The 25,769-nt window shown below is 45.8% G+C and overlaps 1 protein-coding gene across 4 annotated transcripts in view; it reads right to left on the reverse strand.

The window, feature by feature from the left end:
- The window catches only part of EPB41L4A (erythrocyte membrane protein band 4.1 like 4A), an 821,385-nt gene extending 802,190 nt beyond the window's left edge, over positions 1 to 19,195 (reverse strand). For 2 of the 4 annotated variants that reach the window (XM_085632597.1, XM_085632595.1), the window contains exon 1: positions 18,875 to 19,183. In XM_085632597.1, the coding sequence (XP_085488723.1) occupies positions 18,875 to 18,973 (99 nt within the window). In that variant the 5' untranslated portion in view covers positions 18,974 to 19,183. Of the gene's footprint in view, positions 1 to 18,874 lie in introns of all 4 variants that reach the window. The other 2 variants (XM_085632598.1, XM_085632596.1) reach the window with 2 other exon arrangements.
- Between the last annotated feature and the right edge of the window lie 6,574 nt (positions 19,196 to 25,769).

Genomic DNA, 25,769 nt, shown 5'->3' on the forward strand with positions numbered 1-25,769 from the left:
ACAAGCCCACCAGCAGCATTTGGATTTACAAGCCCTGGGCACTCCTGGTGCATTGTACTAGGGTCTGACAAGTAAACCAAACCAGCCAATCATGGAATCACTAATCCCTACATCAATTTACAATAGGGAGCACTTGCACTGTGGCACTAGACAGCAGTGGCACAGTCCCCAAAGCATCTAACACCAGCAAAAACATATGAGGCAACAACAAAAAATGGAAGGGAGACCCACGCCAAGGTGCCAGGTCTAACAGTTAATATGCCTGCTTCTAAGAATGTGTGCCATTCAGATCACAAAGTGCATATAGTGTTAATAGGTCAATGGGTTACTGCTTTTGTCAGAGAGATCTTTTTGTTACTTGCAGTTTATAAGTTAAAAACCTAATATAGAACAATGAGCTATTAACTGTCATCAAAGAGCTGCAAGCAAACTGCAAGGTGTATATTATATAAACCTAGATGTTGTTTGCACGGTCTTTCCTTAACCTAATCTTGCAAAAAGGGTTCATTAGGGTAGAAATGAATTATTAATATTAACGTGAACCCCTGACAATTAGTGTTATGTTTTAAAATCTGAATTTGTACTTTTCCAGACCAACGACTCAAACTATACTGCCTACCAATATGGATGACATGTGACTCCTACATCTTGTAATCCTCTGTCTTATGTAACATTTCTTATACACTGATTTACACGTGTGATTGTTAAATGTGTCTATGGTGTAAAGCGCTCTGACACCTCACACTGGTATGAATGGCGCTATAAAACTAAATAAATCTGAGAGATTGGTTCTGGAGACTTGAGGGGCACTGTTAAATGGTGGTAGTGAGGGAATCTGTGGCAGCAGTGGTCATTGGGGGGGGGCGCCAACAAAAATTGTTGCACAGGGCGCCACCACTGCTAAAGCCGGCCCTGAAAACCTACGCCAGGGTCTTAATTTTCAATGAGAAGCCACGGCTGTCACGCGGTCCGCAGACACCGCTCCTTTCACAAGGATACCTCACTTTTCACCATCACCACTGCACATGAACACAGCCCCCCTTTAATGAGAACGAGCAGTACAGAAGCACATTCAGAAAAGCGGCTTACTAGCAGAGCGAAGCCATCATCAAGCCGACCGTCGTGGAGGCCAAGGCCACGAAACCCGGAATAATGGACCCTGTGATGTCATTGTCGAATCGTCGAGCTCTTTATTGCTGCAGCTGGTGTGATGAGAACCGTGTCAAGCCTGTGCAGAGGCCACAGAGGGAAGTGTGTGTGTGTTGGTTACGTGCAGTGTGTGAGTCAGAGTGTGTGTGTTCGCACGTGCGTGGAGTGGGCGTGTGCGTGCAGTGTGTGCGTGCATGCACAATATACAGGAATGCTACGTCAAACAAGACCATCCAAGCAAAGCACGTGGACCATACTTGGTTCCACAAACACCTGTGCGTCCAAGGCCAATCCACTGACAACGTATAGTAGTTACTCTCAGTACTACACTCACACTCCGCCCCGCTTGCTCTCTGCCCCTACCAAACCCCTCGTGCGCATCCTGCATGCCACCGGGGGTCAGGTCTGCAAGCCCTTTGTAAACCCGTCCTGCATGCGCTACAGTCTCCCCCCCCCCCCAACCAAAGGCCAACTCAGTGGCGACGAGGCACGCCTGCCCGCCTCCTGCACTCCACCCTACCAAAACCCTCATCTCAGATGCCTGCACAATCCAACGACTGCCTATGACCCACGCGCCACCAACTCACACAACCACTGTGGGACTCAAAACAACACCGGAGGGGCACATACTGCAAGGATGCTGTTCCGACAGGCGAACATGAATCCAGCACCAGGCATAGGGCTGTCAGCTGGGCCCAAGCTCTACACCTCCAAACAGGTGTGTGCATACAACAACACACTACACACCAAAATGAAGACACGTGTGATACAACGCCATCTAACGCCAGGCGCAACCTCATCCCCCTGTCCGCGACTCCTAGAACCATGTACCAATGTTCAATGAGAAAGCGACTGCTGCACGGCGCAGCACATTACAGACAGCCAACAGTAGCAAACCACCATACTAGCAGCAGGCGAGCACTATACAGATACCAAATATCTCTGCTCATCATCACGCACGACACAAAACCACGCCCTACATAGCCAAACATAACCTCATACTCTTCCTACATAGTATAGCGCTATCTGTCCTCCAAAGGAGCGTCGGCGCCTTCTGAGGCCATGAAGCGCTACAATGGACGAATACAACTTCGATTCAAGCAGGGACGCAATATAACTTAACAAGACCGTGGAGCTGACATTGCACAAGCCCTCGAGCAAACACATCCTCTGTAGTCAAGACACTCCTTTCCTGCAACGTGATTTTTCGCTCAGGGGGATCACTTTCAGGTGTTGGCATAAGGAGGTATTTTTACGGTACATGTGACATTTCATTGCTAGACAAACATTAGCAAAAGCAGGTTCTAAGGTTATGAAAACATTCCTCTTGCCTAATCTCAACGTGAGAAATATTTTGGAAGACAAGTCACTCAAAAAGCTCTGCTGTCACCTTGTATCGTGTTCTTGAAAAATTACCGCTTAACATCTCGCAGCACAATTTATCCCCTCTTCACCTGACTTAAGTGGGTGGTATTAACCTGTTACCTACCCAAAAGAATTTTGACACCATGTATCCGCATTTTAGCAACCCGCCTTCTCGGAAGATGAGGAGCCGCTGAAAACGACATTTCGCTGACATTCTGTGTACATCACTGGGTGTGATCTTGTGCAAACCGCGGTGAAACATCTTGCTACATTTAAATGAGTGACGCTTCTTAAAGTTTGGTCACTTGACTGATGGGAGGCCTGACTCAAACGTACTACTGAACGCACGCTGGTCCTGTTTGCCTGTTTGCTGAAATCTGTCTTGAGTTACATGCATCTTTACATACAATAAGATGCATTGCTCACAGCGCCTACAAGATATAACTGGCTCCTGCGGCACTGCACGCACTCTCTGTGTCACCTGCCCTGCGAGAATTAACCTGGAACCACAGAACTGAGCACCAAACGCGACATGTATTATCTTCTGTTCACAGACTCCACGTGCTCGGCCATTGGCTTCTTGGTATTAATGCGCCTGAACGTCTTCCCTGCTTTGTCTCCATGACGCCTGCTTCCGCTCCAGGCGACCGTTCTTTCCATGTACAGGTGACGTCACTCCACTGGTGTCCAGTGTTTATCGAGACACTGCCCCCTGCGAGAGGCCGGGCGCGGGTTACCACTCGGAGTGTTTCTATCGTCCCTTCCTTCCTCGCCTGCAAATGTAAATAGAGAAGCGCAGGTACTGACTAGCACCTGTTTGCCCCTGAAGTCGGACTGGGCTATCGGGCAGGGCCTGAAGGGCTTGTCTGGAAGATCAGTGTGTGGGCCAGTTTTTTATCAGTCGCGGGCCGATTTTATGGATTGTACTGTTGATTTCCCTGATATCGCTCCTTTTACGCAAATGGGGACCACTTTTATTTTGATCTCCGGGTCTATTTTTTGTCCTGGTCTGACCCTGCTGAGCCGAGCAGGCACTCTCCTATTAAATGTACTGCAGCAGTGTTGAGAAGTGCAGGCACTCAGTACGGACAGCGCCTGCCCTATAAATAATACCAGGCTTCCTTCTCAGAGAATAGTACATAGGTGTGAAATCGAGCTTTCGCCTCACAAATGTGTCCCTTTTCTGCGTCGGCGCCGTTCCACTGAAAGTGCAGGGCCTGTACCGAAGTGCGGCTACCCATGTGTCTGACAGAACCAACCCGTCGAAAGCGCTGTTTTGTTCTTCAGGGAAAGCTAATGTTCACAGATGGAAGGTACAAGCATCTGGGAATGTGTTGAAAAATCTCCGTTTGGTACACAACCAAAAATGCAATAAAAACATGTAGTAGCGCATTGGCTGGTCGCGGGGTTGTAGCAAGGGTGCTGTGGGTTGCAAATTCAAGCAAGGGATATAGGCCCGCATCCTCCTGTTTGGTAGGGAAAAAAGATAACAGGGGTGTAGACGTGTAGTGAGCCCCTCCAACCCCTTGACCCTGGTGACACTGCGCCTGCTGCACTATTCATACATACACTCGCTAGGTGCACAGCCGTTTCCACAGCTGAGTTAAAACCACAGGACCTTCCGGAAGCATCTTAAGGCGCGCGCAATGAGCGCACTGGCACTGGATCCGGTGAGTGTGCACGTGAAGGTCTGGTGTCTCTAGGGACAGATGGAGTACTTCACCGCTATAGTGCAGTGAACACAAGAGCAATGCGCGTGAAAAGCAAAGACAACTCGATTGCTAACATAAGGTGTTAGAGAACTGTGAAACCGACCGAGAATGTGAGAGGCAAGTTCAAGCAGCCCCTGACAGGCAGGGGTGGGGGCAACCTTTCGCGCCCTTCCCCAACACTTTAGGGAGCCCCCAGTCAGTCACAGAACAATTAATATATGTGAGGCATAGGATATTATGAAGCGCCCGCACTATTTTGCGTTACGCCAATAGTGCCAGGGAGAGCAGTTTTCACCATAACAAACACCACAATGAGTATTTTCCAGACAGGCTTAAAATAGTCTCTGTTATGACAGGGTGGAAACCGTCAAAGAGTGTGACAGGAGCAACGGCTATTTCTCATTCCAACATTTCAGACCAAGTCTACCCCCTGAAGGAGTGGGTGATTTCCTCTGTATCAACACCGAACCCTCCAAAATAACGGCGACGGACCAACAGAACATACAGACAGCCACCAGGCAGCGCAGCGGGGTAAAGCGCCTGCGGCTTCGAATAGGTGCAGAGTTGACTCGGTATTTCATCCATCTAGGCTCGCCAGAAAGAGTACCGCTGAGTGGGTTAATACTATTACTTTATATCGAAGGGCTGACAGAGTAATCATTTCGTGGTGGGCGCTACATCAGTGTCTATTAATCCCAGTGTCTGTGACTGTCCTCAAATCAACATGACTGCTAGCCTGTTCCATGCAAAAGCAAATTCCAGGGCAGGATGGAATTCAAAACTTAAAGACCGAACATATCAGGATGGCTGAGCCCCCGACCCCGTCTCCCACCCTCGGTTCCTGTTGCAATCGGGTCTCGGAGGGCTGGAGTGTGTTTGCTGATACAGGTCAGTCATCTATTTGTTCCAGGCCTCAGTCTTTAAGAGGAACTGCAGGTGCTTCTCACACGCCCTCTTCCCAGTAAAGGGGCCTTTGTCCAAAATAACCCTTTCCCGAGCGGGCCTCTATTTCCTTCAATGTCCTGTGAGTGGCGCTGCTTCGCGCCGCACCCTGCGGCTGCTGCCAGGACCTGGGTGTGGGCGCCCCTCCGTGACCCCTCCATTGTGCCTTCTTCCTTCGGGAGAGGTGAGCCCGGCTCCAGGAAGCAGCGAGCACCGCCTGCCCTCGACCGCTCCGCGGCTCCTGCCCTTCCTGTGGGTGCAGGGACGTTTTAAGGATTTTGGGGGCCCTGGGCCAAATGTATTTTGGGGCCCCTGTTCGAATAGCTTTGATTTTATGATCCAGTTTCAGCTCTTTCATGCCCTCTTTGGTCTAAATGTGTGTACATCTGATATTCAGGGCTAGTGATGAGTGTTTTCACTATTGTAACACAGCAAAAGTTCATTGATATTGCTGCATGCAATTTCTGCTGCACCCTCCCATTACTCATATGTGAGGTCCTGTATTCATCTTAAAGAAACTTTTTATATCGATGTTGCATGAAACAAACATATTTTGTCTGCAAAATGTCTGTAATAGACTAACACATTAAAAATAATTGATACAAAAACGCTATTTACAACACTCTGTTTAAAAAATCATTCAAGGTCATCAGGGCAAGACTCTACAGAACATAGCTGGCTTTATCGGGGGCCCCTTGCAAGGCTGGGGCCCTGGGCCTGAGCCCACTTTGCCCATGCCTTAAGACGTCTCTGTGTGGGTGCCGCCGAGGGCCGCCTCAGAGCTTCACACTGACAGAAGGCAGCGCTTCGAAGGACCGGCCGTCTATAGCAAGCGCTGCCTGTCATTTAAAACTACTTTCAGGAAATATCGCGGCCTTGTGGCTGAATTGCCGGACTTTAAACGGAAAGCCGTAGTCTCCGACCCCTGCTTCCCCGTATGAGAATCCGTTTAATTTTGGAAAAATCGTGTTTTTTCCACATATTATCTTTCTCACGCGCGCTCGAGCTCCAAGTGTCCGCGTTTCCACGTGTGCTATAATTTGGGTGGAGCAACTTTGGAAAGGCTGAACAGCACTACTACAGCTTTGCGCTATATACAATACACAACAACACTAACCAGGGTTCACGAGGAAAAAGGTGGAACTGACAAGAATGTTGTAAACTACCGCCCCCCACTCCGCCTGCCCCTACCACCAAGGGTCACCACAGAACCTGCCAAGCACTTATCATTCTTTTTTACACTTACATTTGCACAGCTACATACACAAACAAGGTGTGACGCACTCCTGGTTCATAGCACTTACAGACCGGTACAGCTTTCCGCCAGGTTTCAAACCCCACACGCGCGCTGTGAGTAAGAGTCTGTATTTAAGACGTGAATTTGCACCGGTGCGCAGCTAGAAAGTTGAAGTATCGGTACACCTGTTTTTGCTAATAAAAGAGCGTGAAAAGTTTTTTTTGGTAGTTCTCTAACTTTTTCCACACACTTTTTCAGCGGGAATGTGTAAGGTATATTGGAAACAGAAGGTATGCAGTTCCTAGCATAAACGCAAGGTGTGACAGAATAACAAGTGAATCGCACAGTGGTGACAGAAAACTATAGTGAGAAGCAGGAGTAAAGGTTACTCCTTATTTGGAAAAGAAGACCCTCACACACCCAACAAGCGGGTGTCTTGCTTCATCACCGGGTCTTTGCTCCTTATCGGGCCGGCAAGTGCAATGCCCGATCAGGCACCTAATAGGGCCTTCCTAGCGGAGATCTTTTATTCCAACGCCGGTGAGTGATGTGTGTGTGGGGTTGAAGAAACAGTATTAAGACATATGTGAGTGTAGGTGCAAATGGAGTTAAAGTGATTAAAACAGGGGTAGGTGATCCACTAAATAATTTTAATGCAGTGTGGTCACCATCCTGGTTAAAAGATATATACAGTCTGCACATGTGACACCAATAGTTAAGTGAGTGTATGTGCTGACGTAATCAAGAGGTCAACATGTTTCTTGCCTTTGTATATAATAAATGGCAATTCATCAGGACCAGGGAATAAATGCGGCTACCTACACCTCTTTGGTGGTGCCCAATGTCTATAAGAGACTGAGTAGTGAGCACGCATACAGCACCCTAAAAAAGTGTGGTACCGTAGTTAAAAAGCACACCTGCAGGGAGAGAAAATAACAACAAAACAAGCATAAACAACAAATAATGTTAAAACAGCATATGCATTGCAGCTGCGGTTACTCAAGACAAATGGTGGTGTCAAGCCAACCGTGGCATGCAAAGATGGTGAGCAATGTATGGAGGACTTATAAGCAAGTATATGGAGGAGGCACAATATCCAATCACTGATGCCAGAACCCATCATATATTTAAATTAAATAAATCAGATTATGATAGATACTTCATCCAAAGGAACTCACCCTCCTTGGTTGTGCTGTATATGAGGCTGGGAGGAGTACACACTAAATTATAGTGTCCTAGGGTGAGGGAAAACAGACAAAATCAAAAGAAACAATTACAGGTGTTAGAGCAATTGTATCCAACATCATTGGGAGTAGTCCGTGAGGCAGAAATCCCAGTGCCACTCCAAGCTTGACTACTCGAATAACACATGGCAATTGACTTCGTGGTGACCGCTATGACACCATCAGGGGGAGCTATAAAGATGAGGCTGCCAAATTGACGAGTGTGAAGCGAGGAGGAATAGTAAAACCTCTCATTAAACAAGTCAGTTCCCAACCTTGTGCGTGCTATAATGAATGAGAAAGCCAGTGACCGAGGGAACACGAGGACGTGGGTCTGATCATGGATTACAGCGTTGTGCGCTAATTGTAAAGTATATCCGCTCGCAGAAACCATCCAAAATAGGAAGAAAAAGTGGAAGCGTGGCCGTGCAAGACGACGCTCTCAAGGTCAATGGTTAAGTACTCACAGTTCTGTTTACTCGTTAACCGCCGTCCACCTAGTGACGCGCCAGCCGCAGTAGACTGGTGGCGTCTGAACGCGCCTTGTCCGTATAAAGACCCCCACCGGCACGCTCACGCGAGAAGCACGAGTCAGATGGGAGCGTGCTGACGCCGGGTTAGCTAGACCGCTAACAGAAGCAAAACGTACGGGGCTGTGCGTCCTGCTCGTTGTCATGGCGATATGACGACGCACGACGGCAAACGACCGTCGATAATAGACGGTGCATATCAACATCGGCTGACGTGGCAAAGTGTAGGAGGCACTCAAGTTACGAAACGAACTCCATAGGGGTCAAAGAGGCCCGCTGGGGAATTGAGTAAAGCAGCTGAGGAGTTCATATTAGCAGTACCCCATCAAAACACCAGGATACTCATATTCACTGGCAAAAATGAGGGTTTTATATTATGAGGGTTCATAATAACAGTGCCCCAGCAAACACCAGGAAACTCTTAAGTACTGGTAAAAATAAAAGGTCTTTTTTATTTTTTTATAAGAGTGACAGCCAAGAGGAAGTAGTAACTCAAGGAAAGGAAACTGGTGAAATCAGGTCAGCATACTCCACGGAATGTCCTCATTAAGGCCCGTAGTGTCAGCGGATAACCTCAGGACCCAACGTTGTTCAAGTCTGAAGAGGCTTCTCTTTGACATTTGAGGGTGTGATTCAAGGACAATCCATTTAAAAGAATTTGGAGGATGACGTTCAAGATGATAATGGGTAGTCATTTTAGTGTTTGTTTTTGCGCATCGGAAGCTACTCTTATGTTCTAACATACGAGTCTTCACTGGGCGAGTCGTCATGCCTATATAGGGAAGGCCACATGGGCATTGCATCATGTAAACACAGTTCGAAGAGTTACAGTTTGTGTGTTTAGATATGTTCCATGTAAGACCGTTGGGCAATGTCACTTCCTTGCTGGTGAGAGTTTGGGCACACATGGAGCACGACCCACAGGGATAGTGCCCTTTGACTGGGGGAAGATCCCATAGCATTCTTTGCGAGCTGTGGATAGGTTTCTTAGGTCTAGTGTGGATCAATGGATCCTTAAGGTTGCTCGTGCGCTTAAATGCAAATCTGGGTGTCTGTAAATCCAAATCGCCGGTGTTGAGGATACCCCAATGTTTTTTGATGATGGATTTTATCCTATTGGAGTCCGGGGTGAAGGTCGTGACACATGTGATGCACTTATCAGGAGCCTTGACGTTGATTTCCAACAAGCTCTCCCTGTTGTTGTTTCTGGCTCGTTTGCGAGCCTTTGCCACTACATGGCGTGGATAGTCTCGTTTAAGTAGATCTTCCATGAGCATACCTGATTCTCTCTGGTAATCCAACACAGAACTGCAATTTCTCCTAATGCGCAAGAATTGCCCAAATGGCAGATTTTCCCTCAATGCTTTTGGATGAAAGCTACTAAAGAGGAGTAAGCTATTCCTGTCGGTGGGTTTACGGTAAAGACTCGTGGTGACCTTGTTGTCATTGAGGCGGATACAAAGGTCCAAGAAGGGAACTTCTGAGTCAGAAATGGTATGTGAGAATCGCAAATAAGGGTTCAATGTGTTCATCCAGGTGCAAAATGCTATGCACTCGGTGTATTCTCCTTTCCAAAGGATAAGGACATCATCAATGAACCTTTTCCAGAGCAGTACATTCGCGGCGAAGGGGTTGGAGGAGTGGTGTATGTCCCTAGCTTCGAAGGCCGACATGTACATACATGCTAGGCTCGGCGCGAATGTACTGCCCATGGAAGTCCCCTGGATTTGATGATATAACTGGGTATTATATTCAAAGAAATTTTGAGTGAGGGCAAGGCTGGCACACTCCATAATGAATGGCACAGGAGTGTGAAATGAATGATCGCTGTTCATCAGGGCATCCTCAATGACCTCAAGAGTCGCTTGTTGAGGAATATTTGTGTAAAGCGACTCAACGTCAAGCGTCACCAAAAGGTCTATTTCCTGTGGGTTCTGAAACCCTTCAAGAAGGCGCAAGACATCGGTCGTGTCGCGAATGTAGGAAGGTGTCCTGGTCACTAAGGGTTGAATGAAATGATCAACAAATTGTGACAGCGGTTCCAGGATGGACCCAATGCCTGACACAATGGGTCGGCCGGGCACCGGTGTAGTCCCTTTGTGTATTTTGGGGAGACAGTAGAAGAAGGGGGTTACTGGTTCTTTTGCTGTCAGAAATATGGCCTCCTTTTTCGAAATCCACCCTTCTAGTTCAGCAGTCGAGACCATAGTACAAATGGTCCTTGTCAACCTGGGTGTAGGATCGTCTTTGATAGGGACATAGTATCTAGTGTTGTTGAGTTGCCTCCGGCATTCAATGTCATATTCATCTGAGGACCAAATAACAGTGGCTTCCCCTTTGTCCGCTTGTTTGATAACGATAGATTTATCGTTGGCCAAGGTTTTAATGGCCACTGACTCAGTATTGGACAAGTTGTTAAAGGGGACGCACTTGGTATCAGTGTTCAAGTCCTTGAGGACAGCCTGTTCAAAAGTTAGTACTTCAGGAGGGACCATGCTGCGAGTGGGTGTGAATGTCGATGGTCTATGGAGCCCTGAATCATCATTGGTTGGTGGGGGGCTATCCCGGAAGAACGCTTGAAGTCTCACTTTGCGGAAAAGGTTCTGAACCTCGCAAGTATCTCGAAACCTATCAATTTTAGGTGTAGGAACATAGCCCAGACCTTTTTGGAGTACTAATTCTTCCACGGGAGTAATTATACGGGGTGAGAGATTGACAATCAATCTCTCATGTCCCTGGTTTGACTCCTGGTTTCCATTGTCCTGGGAGGGAGTTCCTGCCACTGGACTCTTTTTTGTTGTTGTCGCCCTCTTCTGCGCCCTCTTCCTCTGCCCCAACCTCTGTCTAAAAAAGGTTGTTGCATACCAGAAGGAAAAGGTTGTTGCATGCCAGGTGGAAAAAATGGTGGTGGAGGGCCTTGATGGTACATGGGATATTGCCACATAGGTGGTACCTGGTATGGGGGTATGTTAAATGCTGGAAATCTTGGTGCCTGGAATGGTCTAGCTTTCCTATTGTTACCGTTCCAACTCCCTGTACTAGAGTCACTGTTTGTTGAGGAATTCCGTCTAGAGGGTCCTGAACCTTCATCTGACGAATACCCTGTAACAGTTGAGGTATAATCTGCTCGGAGATAGGGGTAAACCTTTTCAGCAGAAAACTTCTTGATATCTTTTTGAAGCTTGGATATCTTTTGCTTCATCAGGTACTCCCTGTTCTCTGCAAGTTCAGCATTGATTTCTGCTAACTTGGTTTTGTATGTAGTGGTTTGAATGATGACCTTTATAGCACCCTCCGCTGTCTGGATCTTAATAAGTAAGGCATCTGCTATTCTCTTTGCGGTGTTAATAATGAGAATGAGCCAGTCCCTGGTGCATTTCCATGCTACCAGGGACCATTCTTTTTTGAATAGAGCATCCTCTAGGAATAACCGAGGAAAGTTATTCACGATAAGCCCGTTGGGTGCTATATTTGCTCTTAAATATTCAGTCATCATGGCCCCATGGAGTGTCACTTTGAGCCACTCATGTTTCAGGTTACTTAAGGATGTCCAATCTTCTCCGTGGCTCCCAGAAGCCGCAGAGCCATCAGCGGACAGCAGTGAAGGTGTTCTGAGTATTGTTGCTGCTGCTTCATCATCAAAGCTAAGTCCTTGGAAGTCCTCCATAAAAAGAGAGGGGGGGGGGTTTTGTGGGGGGGTTTGGTAAAGTTGTATGTTATATGGCGTACATAAATAGGTACGAATAGGAATAAGTCAAAGTTTGCCAAATTCCCAGGGTCAATGGTCCAAGGAGACACTGTCTAACTACTCGGTATCCTGATAATCCCGCGGGGATCACCCGCACAATCAATATTAAACAAATAGAGGGAGAAGAGGGCTTGAAAGAATAACAATAAACTTTATCGCTATCAAGGTCCAGCATACATGCCCTAGCAATAGTGGAAACAGAAGGTATGCAGTTCCTAGCATAAACGCAAGGTGTGACAGAATAACAAGTGAATCGCACAGTGGTGACAGAAAACTATAGTGAGAAGCAGGAGTAAAGGTTACTCCTTATTTGGAAAAGAAGACCCTCACACACCCAACAAGCGGGTGTCTTGCTTCATCACCGGGTCTTTGCTCCTTATCGGGCCGGCAAGTGCAATGCCCGATCAGGCACCTAATAGGGCCTTCCTAGCGGAGATCTTTTATTCCAACGCCGGTGAGTGATGTGTGTGTGGGGTTGAAGAAACAGTATTAAGACATATGTGAGTGTAGGTGCAAATGGAGTTAAAGTGATTAAAACAGGGGTAGGTGATCCACTAAATAATTTTAATGCAGTGTGGTCACCATCCTGGTTAAAAGATATATACAGTCTGCACATGTGACACCAATAGTTAAGTGAGTGTATGTGCTGACGTAATCAAGAGGTCAACATGTTTCTTGCCTTTGTATATAATAAATGGCAATTCATCAGGACCAGGGAATAAATGCGGCTACCTACACCTTTTTGGTGGTGCCCAATGTCTATAAGAGACTGAGTAGTGAGCACGCATACAGCACCCTAAAAAAGTGTGGTACCGTAGTTAAAAAGCACACCTGCAGGGAGAGAAAATAACAACAAAACAAGCATAAACAACAAATAATGTTAAAACAGCATATGCATTGCAGCTGCGGTTACTCAAGACAAATGGTGGTGTCAAGCCAACCGTGGCATGCAAAGATGGTGAGCAATGTATGGAGGACTTATAAGCAAGTATATGAAGGAGGCACAATATCCAATCACTGATGCCAGAACCCATCATATATTTAAATTAAATAAATCAGATTATGATAGATACTTCATCCAAAGGAACTCACCCTCCTTGGTTGTGCTGTATATGAGGCTGGGAGGAGTACACACTAAATTATAGTGTCCTAGGGTGAGGGAAAACAGACAAAATCAAAAGAAACAATTACAGGTGTTAGAGCAATTGTATCCAACATCATTGGGAGTAGTCCGTGAGGCAGAAATCCCAGTGCCACTCCAAGCTTGACTACTCGAATAACACATGGCAATTGACTTCGTGGTGACCGCTATGACACCATCAGGGGGAGCTATAAAGATGAGGCTGCCAAATTGACGAGTGTGAAGCGAGGAGGAATAGTAAAACCTCTCATTAAACAAGTCAGTTCCCAACCTTGTGCGTGCTATAATGAATGAGAAAGCCAGTGACCGAGGGAACACGAGGACGTGGGTCTGATCATGGATTACAGCGTTGTGCGCTAATTGTAAAGTATATCCGCTCGCAGAAACCATCCAAAATAGGAAGAAAAAGTGGAAGCGTGGCCGTGCAAGACGACGCTCTCAAGGTCAATGGTTAAGTACTCACAGTTCTGTTTACTCGTTAACCGCCGTCCACCTAGTGACGCGCCAGCCGCAGTAGACTGGTGGCGTCTGAACGCGCCTTGTCCGTATAAAGACCCCCACCGGCACGCTCACGCGAGAAGCACGAGTCAGATGGGAGCGTGCTGACGCCGGGTTAGCTAGACCGCTAACAGAAGCAAAACGTACGGGGCTGTGCGTCCTGCTCGTTGTCATGGCGATATGACGACGCACGACGGCAAACGACCGTCGATAATAGACGGTGCATATCAACATCGGCTGACGTGGCAAAGTGTAGGAGGCACTCAAGTTACGAAACGAACTCCATAGGGGTCAAAGAGGCCCGCTGGGGAATTGAGTAAAGCAGCTGAGGAGTTCATATTAGCAGTACCCCATCAAAACACCAGGATACTCATATTCACTGGCAAAAATGAGGGTTTTATATTATGAGGGTTCATAATAACAGTGCCCCAGCAAACACCAGGAAACTCTTAAGTACTGGTAAAAATAAAAGGTCTTTTTTATTTTTTTATAAGAGTGACAGCCAAGAGGAAGTAGTAACTCAAGGAAAGGAAACTGGTGAAATCAGGTCAGCATACTCCACGGAATGTCCTCATTAAGGCCCGTAGTGTCAGCGGATAACCTCAGGACCCAACGTTGTTCAAGTCTGAAGAGGCTTCTCTTTGACATTTGAGGGTGTGATTCAAGGACAATCCATTTAAAAGAATTTGGAGGATGACGTTCAAGATGATAATGGGTAGTCATTTTAGTGTTTGTTTTTGCGCATCGGAAGCTACTCTTATGTTCTAACATACGAGTCTTCACTGGGCGAGTCGTCATGCCTATATAGGGAAGGCCACATGGGCATTGCATCATGTAAACACAGTTCGAAGAGTTACAGTTTGTGTGTTTAGATATGTTCCATGTAAGACCGTTGGGCAATGTCACTTCCTTGCTGGTGAGAGTTTGGGCACACATGGAGCACGACCCACAGGGATAGTGCCCTTTGACTGGGGGAAGATCCCATAGCATTCTTTGCGAGCTGTGGATAGGTTTCTTAGGTCTAGTGTGGATCAATAGATCCTTAAGGTTGCTCGTGCGCTTAAATGCAAATCTGGGTGTCTGTAAATCCAAATCGCCGGTGTTGAGGATACCCCAATGTTTTTTGATGATGGATTTTATCCTATTGGAGTCCGGGGTGAAGGTCGTGACACATGTGATGCACTTATCAGGAGCCTTGACGTTGATTTCCAACAAGCTCTCCCTGTTGTTGTTTCTGGCTCGTTTGCGAGCCTTTGCCACTACATGGCGTGGATAGTCTCGTTTAAGTAGATCTTCCATGAGCATACCTGATTCTCTCTGGTAATCCAACACAGAACTGCAATTTCTCCTAATGCGCAAGAATTGCCCAAATGGCAGATTTTCCCTCAATGCTTTTGGATGAAAGCTACTAAAGAGGAGTAAGCTATTCCTGTCGGTGGGTTTACGGTAAAGACTCGTGGTGACCTTGTTGTCATTGAGGCGGATACAAAGGTCCAAGAAGGGAACTTCTGAGTCAGAAATGGTATGTGAGAATCGCAAATAAGGGTTCAATGTGTTCATCCAGGTGCAAAATGCTATGCACTCGGTGTATTCTCCTTTCCAAAGGATAAGGACATCATCAATGAACCTTTTCCAGAGCAGTACATTCGCGGCGAAGGGGTTGGAGGAGTGGTGTATGTCCCTAGCTTCGAAGGCCGACATGTACATACATGCTAGGCTCGGCGCGAATGTACTGCCCATGGAAGTCCCCTGGATTTGATGATATAACTGGGTATTATATTCAAAGAAATTTTGAGTGAGGGCAAGGCTGGCACACTCCATAATGAATGGCACAGGAGTGTGAAATGAATGATCGCTGTTCATCAGGGCATCCTCAATGACCTCAAGAGTCGCTTGTTGAGGAATATTTGTGTAAAGCGACTCAACGTCAAGCGTCACCAAAAGGTCTATTTCCTGTGGGTTCTGAAACCCTTCAAGAAGGCGCAAGACATCGGTCGTGTCGCGAATGTAGGAAGGTGTCCTGGTCACTAAGGGTTGAATGAAATGATCAACAAATTGTGACAGCGGTTCCAGGATGGACCCAATGCCTGACACAATGGGTCGGCCGGGCACCGGTGTAGTCCCTTTGTGTATTTTGGGGAGACAGTAGAAGAAGGGGGTTACTGGTTCTTTTGCTGTCAGAAATATGGCCTCCTTTTTCGAAATCCACCCTTCTAGTTCAGCAGTCGAGACCATAGTACTGAGCCCACTTTGCCCATGCCTTAAGACGTCTCTGTGTGGGTGCCGCCGAGGGCCGCCTCAGAGCTTCACACTGACAGAAGGCAGCGCTTCGAAGGACCGGCCGTCTATAGCAAGCGCTGCCTGTCATTTAAAACTACTTTCAGGAAATATCGCGGCCTTGTGGCTGAATTGCCGGACTTTAAACGGAAAGCCGTAGTCTCCGACCCCTGCTTCCCCGTATGAGAATCCGTTTAATTTTGGAAAAATCGTGTTTTTTCCACATATTATCTTTCTCCCGCGCGCTCGAGCTCCAAGTGTCCGCGTTTCCACGTGTGCTATAATTTGGGTGGAGCAACTTTGGAAAGGCTGAACAGCACTACTACAGCTTTGCGCTATATACAATACACAACAACACTAACCAGGGTTCACGAGGAAAAAGGTGGAACTGACAAGAATGTTGTAAACTACCGCCCCCCACTCCGCCTGCCCCTACCACCAAGGGTCACCACAGAACCTGCCAAGCACTTATCATTCTTTTTTACACTTACATTTGCACAGCTACATACACAAACAAGGTGTGACGCACTCCTGGTTCATAGCACTTACAGACCGGTACAGCTTTCCGCCAGGTTTCAAACCCCACACGCGCGCTGTGAGTAAGAGTCTGTATTTAAGACGTGAATTTGCACCGGTGCGCTGCTGGAAAGTTGAAGTATCGGTACGCCTGTTTTTGCTAATAAAAGAGCGTGAAAAGTTTTTTTTGGTAGTTCTCTAACTTTTTCCACACACTTTTTCAGCGGGAATGTGTAAGGTATATGCCTCATATGTGGCACACAATGCGATCTGCGAGATGAGAGTACTTTCGTCTGTAGCATGCCATAAGTTCGCATTCACAGCACCCAGTCAGGTGTATGGTTGCACCATCTGCCCCGCCCTTCTGGAGATATATACAAATCCGAACACAGCAGCTGATGAAGAAAGTGCTTTACTTTCCATTCTTAGGACGTCAAAATGCGGAAGTGATGTCACATACAACTACTAATAAAGGAGGACTGGCAAGGTGGGAAACATATAGTCATCTTAGACCGAGTTTCTAGAGCTATCTATTGTCATTTTTGCGAGCAAATAGTGTCTACTGATTTCAAGCCCTAGAACGTGAATGTTCCGCCCCTCAGCTGTCTGACAGGCACAAGCAAATGTTCAAAATACCACGTGCCACAAACAGACGCATTTGGTAGCAGGACGACGAGAATTTTCTTGTGCGTAGAAAGGAATGCCAATGCCAACCTGGTGATATTTTATTGGCAAAGCAGGCCTGACAGATCTTGCCAAGTTAAACACACAAAGTGCACAGGGAGGTCTGAGATGTCGGTTTCCAGGCCGGTTCAGGGTGAGTGTTGTATGTGCCATGGTGACATGCACAGGCATATTTTGCGTAGGGACAAATAAAAAATGTATTGTTTGAAGCGCCAAGGCTGGAAAGGAGGAAATACTGGCCATCCAAAGAAAACAGTGAGTTGAGCGCTTACTGAGTGTAACTCCGCAGTGCAGCCCTTCATCCACACGAGGGTACAATTCAGAGCATCATTAAAAAGGATAACGGCACCACTTGTTATTCGCAGCGCTACGAAACAGCAAGGCTGCATGCAGTAGCAAACGCTATATTGAAAAGGGAACACACAATAATGATGTATTTCTAATTTTCCTTTAAAAAACCCCACTGAAAATGAGAACTTCAGTGGGTTAATCACTCACTCTTGAAATCTGTGTCGTTGGAACCCTACAACGGCAAAGCAGCGTTTCAGCATAGAGATCAGTTTACTTTTGTTAACCACTTCTGTATAACAGTACATATATAACATAAAGAAACATAAATGCAGAGAAAAATCACTTACAACCAACAACTTACTGGGTCAAGAAAACGAGTCCGCTTTTGCACCTGTTATTCGCAGCGCCGCGAAAGGTAAAACTGTCAGTTATTATTATTACTAGGCAGGGTAAGGGGTATGTATGTTTTGATTAAATGTTAGTTCGAAGCGGCAAACCAGGCATTTTCTCCTGAAGGAACCGGCACTTTCCCTGCACCTTAAACTTGAGCGGACACTCTCCGTCCGTCTGTTACACACAGAAAGAAGGCGGCGTCTTGTCGAACGCACACCCCGCGTCCACGCTTGGGATCTGTCAACAAATGTCGTCTTCCTTAATTAACAGCGACACGGAGCGCAGTCGGCACAGCTCTCGCCTTTGTTCATCGCCTTAAAAACGAAAACAAAGGGAAGCGCATAGAGCAAGAGTGCAGCGCCCGCCCCAGACACACAAGAGGAACACAACACAGCAAGAATTAACAGAATGTGCAAAGAAGAACAAGAACGCCTGCTTCTTATATCTGTAGTAGGCTGTGCAGGATTAAGGAAATAAAATAGGGCTGGCAAGGAAACCTATTAGGGACGGGTGTACACACCCATCAGTTATAGGTGCCTGTCCGCTGCTTTCGGTGCGCGCTCCGACGAATCACTCTCTCTGTACAGAACATAAAACAGCTTTCGGAAAGGGGACTCCACCTTACCACGAGTTTCTGCATTGTAGGCGCGCCTGGCCTCAATGCGCTATAAATTACATATTCCAGGGAGCGCATTTTAAGTCAAGTGGTGTGCGGGAGACTCTTTTAAACAGTGTAATGGGACAGTTTTCAGAGCGGGGGTGATGTGTGTGACATTCTGTGTGTCAGGCCACGCAGGTGTTTTGTGCGCTCTGGGAAAGACACTAGATTGAGAGCCTAACGTGGTCCAGTGTTACGGTTGATTATCTGGAAATAGGAGCGCTGTGTTATAATCCTGCTTATAACTTGAACACAGTGTGACCCTGGGCAACGGCTTTATCTGCCATCGTCACTAATCTCAGATAACACGGACATGGTAATAACACTCTGTCTGATGCCGTGTGACAGGTTCTGCAGGAGCCTCGCGCACAGACCTTGCGCTGCACGCACACACTCGGGTCAGTGCGCACCTATCTGCCCCTGCAGCACTCCAGGCTCAGACAAAGCCCATCCCAGCCGCACTGACACCAGTGACAGGACGCAGGCTCTCGGCGCAGCCCGGCTGCCTACCTTGATGCCCTGCTGCTGGCTGGTGAGGGTCAGCTTGGACTCGTCCAGGAGCAGAACTTCACAGTAGAATTCCTCCGGGACGGCGCAGAAACACCCCATCCCTGCACAGGGGGCTCCGGCAGAGAGGGCGGCGGGGTGCGCATCCAGGCTGGGAGGGAGGGAGTCAGGTGCGGACGGGCTGCGTGTGCATGGCAGGGCGCGCGGGGGAGGCTGGTGGCACCTGGAACAGCAGGCACCGGCATGCACTGAGCCCGGGCTGAAGCCTTCCCTCGGCAGGAGCCCGGCTCACACCTCACAAGGAGGATCTGCTACTGGAACTCCCCCGGGAGCACGAACAGGCACAGGGAGGCGGGGCTCACCATAGAGGAAGAGTCCTCCAGCGGCTAGAGGGTGTCAGCCTCTTAAAGAGACACGCAGCACGCAGACCCGAGGCCATTGTGCCTCCTGCCTCCAGCCTCATTAATTAATAAGTGCGCTTAGGAACATCTATTCAAGACGCAGCCGCTTTAAGGGGGGGCGTGGCCGAACCAGTCATAGTATTTCCCTGTCTGCTCTCCAGACAGATAATGGGCCTCGGGATGGACAGGAGCTGTCAGGCTCCCAGGGCTGCCGAGCCCCTTTTAAAACGGACAGTGATGCCACACCTCTGAACTAGGGAAGAGACACCACCAGAAATCATCCACCCAATATTGTCATTTAAAGATTAGTTGAATCCTTCACAACACTTAAATGTTATATGTACAGTCAAACTAGCTTTTTCACGCAGAAGTGTGGTGAAATTGTCCTCCATAACTGCGTATATAAAAAAATCTTCATTCAACCATCTGGCACATACAGCGCCCTGCTAACTGCTTGGTTTCTTTACTTTCGCACCTCCCAGTCTAGAACCTTGACTACATCTAAATATGTACTATAACATACCATTATAAATAGTACAACCCCCCACCACTTTATCACACATGAGCCAGACTACAAGTCACCACAGCACATCTCCATTTCTAAAAACAACATTAACACTTGCAAAATAAACAAACCATACTTGTAAGGAGAGCGCAGTAAAATGAAGAACACAAAAGTTACTAGGAGTAACACATTCCATTACTCTTCAAAACAAATTATAAATACTGTCTTGCAGTTACATATTCACATTTAATTTGATACACATTGATAACCCTTTAACCACTTAGGTGGAATTACTTTTCTTTTTACTCTATCCACCTTACCATCTTCACTCTGTGTGCCATTTATTCTTATCTCTTCAGTTTCACTCCTCACATTTTCTACCTCCTTCAAACTTTCTCTTGACCCAATCTCATCATCCTTGTTCCTATGCCTTTCATGAACACCTTCTGCTTGGTGGAATCCAGCACATCCTTGTTCCTCTAGATTCCGACACATCCCAAACTCTTCAACCATCCATTTATGCTCATCATTATAGAACCAATTCTCATCCCTGCAAGGTTCAGCACATGCAGCAACACTGCACATATGTTAGACTTTACCACCCGACAATTGCACAGTATTCCTTAAAACTTCGACTTTCTTTCTAGGTTCATACAACATATTTTCACCTTTGGGCGCTCTACCTGGTTTCTTCACTCGCACCCATTTGGCAACAACCAGTTCAAATTCTTGCACGTTTTTCCTTTTATCATTGTACTTTCTGTCCTCTTGTCTTTTCTTTTCTATGCTTCTCTTCATTGTTTCAACAGACTAATCTCCCTTTTCGACTTTATAAAGCCTTTCAGGACATTACTTGGATTTAGGAAATCTAGCTCACATTGGTTCAAAAGGTACAGCATTAGTGGCTTCACCTTCTGTGGTTCTATATGACCATACTGTTTTCTTAATTTGTTCTTCCTAATCTAAATTACATTTCATGGCTATCTGAATAGCACCTTTGAGTACCCTATTAAAAAGTCCCACTGTGTCATTTCCACTTAGATTATATAAAGAAGTGGTTCTATGTACAACTCAAAACTTCTTAAAGTATGAAAGACAAAAAGTGTACCGCGTTATCACTTACCAATACTTTTGGTACTCCTTCCTCCTGAAAGACATCATACAGAACTTCAAAACACTGTCCATATATGCACTTTCAATCACCCCTACAACTGTCTACCTACAAAACGAATCTATCATAACTAAGACATACTTGTTACACACACCAACAGGGCCCATGCTATCCACGGCCACCCTTTGCCATGGTTCCTCCGATGCGGCGTCCACATTCTAGGTTTACATTTCTTCAATGCTTTGTTAGCACTTAAGCGTTTTCCACACTTTTCTGCCATTACTTCAATTCCTGAATCAATTGATGGCCACCAAAATACTCCTGTTATCGCTTGCTTAGTTCTAACTATGCCCAGATTCGCTATATGCCATTGTTATCACCCTTTTTTGGATAATAATTCTTCACCTGACCCTTCACCTCATTTAAAATTATATCCTTTTTCCTATTTTTCCCACTCTTCATTTCCAGTAGCAGGAATACCATCATTACATATCAAGGCCATTCAGCAATCATCCCACTCACTCACACCCCACTCTTCTAATTACAATTGCATCCTGCGAAGAAATCTGGAAATACATTTTGTTTTCCTGGAACATACATCACCTTACACATAAAATCTTACAGGCATTTGAGCATCTTGCTATTGTAGGAGAAGCATTTATCATCCCTTCTGTAGTGAGTACATTAGTCAATCAATCAATCAATGAAAGAACTTTATGCGGTTACTATGAAAAAGATAACCATAAAAGCACAATTCATAGGTCACACAAAACAAATTCCACAATCATAAAAAAGCTATACACAAGGGCTAAAAACATATAAAAGTCATATCACAATTGATGTACGAGATTTAAGAACATTTTTAAAGAAAGCAATTACAGAGGCAATAGTGAATACATTATCCAGAAATTGCAACACCAAGAATGCAGGGCGACATCATCTCAGTCCCAATCTTTTTAACACAGGGATGATCCATCTTTTTCTAGTATAGAGTAGAATGTGCAAAAAAGCAATATACGTATAGATGACTGAGCGGACAAGTCATCACATGGGCAGTTACAAAGTGTTCTCGACCAATCGTTTACTTCAGGGAAACTTAGAGATCTGTGCAATATTTTCAGTCTAAAACGTGTTAGCAGAAATCTGTCATAGTCTCTCGTAATTAACATAATATATGGTTGTGTAGTTCCAGAAGTCAGAGTAAGATGGTAGTCAATGGCTTCTGGTCACATCTCAAAACTAATGGCCTTCTCCAAAGAAATGGCCTAAATAATCTGGAGCCCACACACTGGCAAAGCTTCACGCTCAATGGCTGGATATTTTCCATATTTCGGTGACAGTGGTTGTGAAGCAAAGGCCACAATACATTCCTTCCCATTACTATCTTACTGTGACAATATGGCACCAATACCCTTAACAACAGCATCAGTGCTCCACAAACTAATAGCTTGTCGTTGAAATCCTTTTGAGAATGGTCCATTTACAATATCATTTGTGATTTTCTAAAAGTCTTTCTGACATCTTTAATCTCTTACAAATTTAACTTAGCAGTTAACTCATGTGGTATGACTTCTTTGGTAAACATGGACAACAGAGATCTATCCGCTTATACCTTTTTAAAGAGTGGAATCACTTTTGCCTGTTTCCAAATAGAGGGAACCTGCCCTGTCTGAAAAGAAGTACTGAAAAATTGGACATATGTTGGATTGATGATATCCACCACCTGAGCTAATAGAAAGAGAACAAGCATGTAATGGTGACCCTGAGCTACAGACCAAAATGGCCTTTTTTAATTCTTCAATATTGATGGGCTTGAACAGAGAAAATTCACAGGCTGGTGAGGAGACAAGTACTTTCATAAGGTACAATGCCCCTGCCATTACTGGCACAAATTGAAGAATAATATGAATCTGTATGATTTTTTTCCTCAAAGAAGTTCACTAATTTAGTACACAGATCAGGGCAGGATTTTATAGGAGGATCAGAGGCTTTAGGATGTTAAATGTTCGTAACACATTTTTACTTTTCACGTAACTTATTGCTGGCCTCAGATATTGTAACTGAAAAAAACTTTTTGGAGCTACCCTTATGGCCACATGATATGTCTTCAAAGCGCCTTATAATGTATTTGGTCCTTCAAAAAATAGCTCTTCTGCCAAATCCTTTCTAATTTTTCACATTGCTTTTTCTCATCTGCTTCCTCTGCTATAGTAGGTGTAGTGGTGCAGAAGAAGCCCTCATTTGTTTAATATGTGTTTTTGATGGATCTGGATGTTCAGCCGCTGGCTGCAGCCAATGGTTGACTGCCAGCGCATCTTTCTTTACACCACCCTCTAAGCTAGGTAAAGAGACTGCAAGAACATCAATTAATTTTGAGGACTTAACTTTATTCCAAGCTCGAAAAGACATCAGAATATCACTACTTCTGAGGACGTGGGGATCCAATAACCAATGGAAATTGAATCAAATAATGATCAGACTATGTGATCACCATAGGGTTCCCCACCACTAATGTAGTATTAGATCAAATAAAATCTATGGTGTACCCTACTAATATGGTGCTAATATGACCACACACACATTGAGGAAGGCCAAAGTTTCAACGCTTGCTGCCACTAAGGAGCCATTGAGTCATCAACATGCAATTTGAAGTCTCCCAATAAAGTGAAGGTGGAATATTGCAAACTCTTTTGAGCAAAAGCCTCATCTAGAGATCTAATAAACTCTCCGGCGTATCCAAGAGTTTGTGGAGAATACCATGCCAGACACTTACTACACAAACTCTTGAAAATCTATGCTTGCACACGTAGTGCAGTTCTACAGATACAAAACATGTTGAAACGAATGAGGCTTGTGGTCACTTCTCAGTAAGAGGATGTGATAACTCTTCCATTAAATACAAAAACCCAAGCCTCATCACAGTCATTGCAAATTATCATTCTAGACTGCAGAAAAGTAGTTTTACGATGCTTTTCTAAGCAAATTATATGTATCAAGTGATAGAGAAAAAACTTTTACCTAGATTCTGTTGTTGCACAACAAAATGGTGAACAAAGAGGAAGTCATAAAATAATTGAAGTTGTAGATCATAATGTTTTTCATTAGACTCGTTTTCTAAGCAGTGCATTCAAACTTGTAGTGGGAGTGTACAAGAAGGAACAGGAGAAAAGACTCCTCACTCGTGTAAGGGCCTACACGTGCACAAATATAGAATACAATCTCTTGCACTGTAGCTTCAATTACATGATTGCCTGCCTACAACATAGACAGAGTCACTATTTATTTGCTGCTTTACTTTTGCTGATATACTTGTTTATGTATGATTTCCTCACAACATATTTATTTATGCATTGTTTTAAATAATGTAACAAATTCAGTATCTGATATTGAAAATGAACATTTCGCACGTGAAAACAACTATTGGCAAATCTCAGGGGCGTAGCACAGGCCCCTGCTGTGCGGGGAGGCCCCAAACTCCAGGGGGCCCCCTCAGCACAGCACTCTGGCCCGAGAGCTCCTAATTGAGACCGGAGGGGGCCCCTCCACTTACCTTGCAGGGAGGCCCCCTCCATTTTTCGTACGCCAGTGGCAAAGCCAATAGGTCTGATGTTGGCTGACAACCTTTTGACTTTGTCAATGCCTAGATATAATTGTCATCTTTTTTAAACGTTATTGCTGTGTGAGCTTCTAAATACATTAAAAGATTTACCCTCATACATCAGGGATACTACTGATTTCCTTAAAAGAATATTTGATGTGCACTGGGAAGAGGACTATTTAATGGTTTGCCTAGACGTAAACTTGCTATACACAAGTGGCATGATGAGAGCTTAAAAGCAATGCAATATTTTCTGAATTTTAGGCCCATTCAGTATCTTGAGCACAATGAAATGTTGTTGAGCATGATTACTCGATGTTTGGAAAGTAATATTCTTTACAGACAAATAAAAGGGACTACCAGGGGCACCTGCTTCGTCCAAAGCTATGCAAATTTGCATATGGGCTGGTGAAAGGAGCAGGTGCTACACGTTCTTGGAATGGAATGCTCGTCCCGACACGTTGTATTGTGGCTAAGGTATGTCGATGACCTGTATTTGCTATGGAAAGGAGACACTGTATCAGTTGAAAGATTTGTGACCACCATCAACAAAAATGACTTAAATCTGTCCTTTACGAGCCAGATCAGCAACACCAGCATTTAGTTTTTGGACACTAGAATAGAAGTAATTGGCTCATGCCTAACACTATCAATCAATCAAGAAATTTATATAGCGCGCTACTCACCCGGAGGGTCTCAAGGCGCTTGGGGGGGGGGGGGTCTGCTACTGCTCGAACAACCAGGTCTTGAGTTGCTTCCTGAAGGAGAGGTGGTCTTGGGTCTGGCGGAGGTGGATGGGGAGGGAGTTCCATGTCTTGGCTGCCAGGTAGGAGAAGGATCTTCCTTCCATGGTGGTTCTTCGGATGCGTGGAACGGCGGCGATAGCGTGGCTGGTCTATCGAAGCTGGCGGGTGGGGGTGTAGAAGGTCAGGCGGTTGTTGAGGTACCTGGGGCCTAGGTCGTGGAGAGCCTTGTGTGCGTGGGTGAGGAGTCGGAACGTGATTCTCTTGTTGACGGGGAGCCAGTGCAGGTCTCTCAGGTGACCGGAGATGTGGCTGTGATGGGGGATGTCCAGGATGAGTCGTGCGGAGGCGTTCTGGATGCGTTGGAGTCTCTTCTGGAGCTTGGCTGTGGTTCCGGTGTAGAGGGTGTTTCCGTAGTCCAGTCGGCTGGTGACGAGTGCCTGGATGACCGTCTTACTGGTTTCGGTGGGGATCCATCGGAAGATCTTACGGAGCATGCGTAGGATGTTGAAGCATGAAGTTGAGACGGCGTTGACTTGT

The sequence above is a fragment of the Triturus cristatus genome, chromosome 2_1 (assembly GCF_964204655.1).
Source record: "Triturus cristatus chromosome 2_1, aTriCri1.1, whole genome shotgun sequence".
Classification (NCBI taxonomy): domain Eukaryota; kingdom Metazoa; phylum Chordata; class Amphibia; order Caudata; family Salamandridae; genus Triturus; species Triturus cristatus.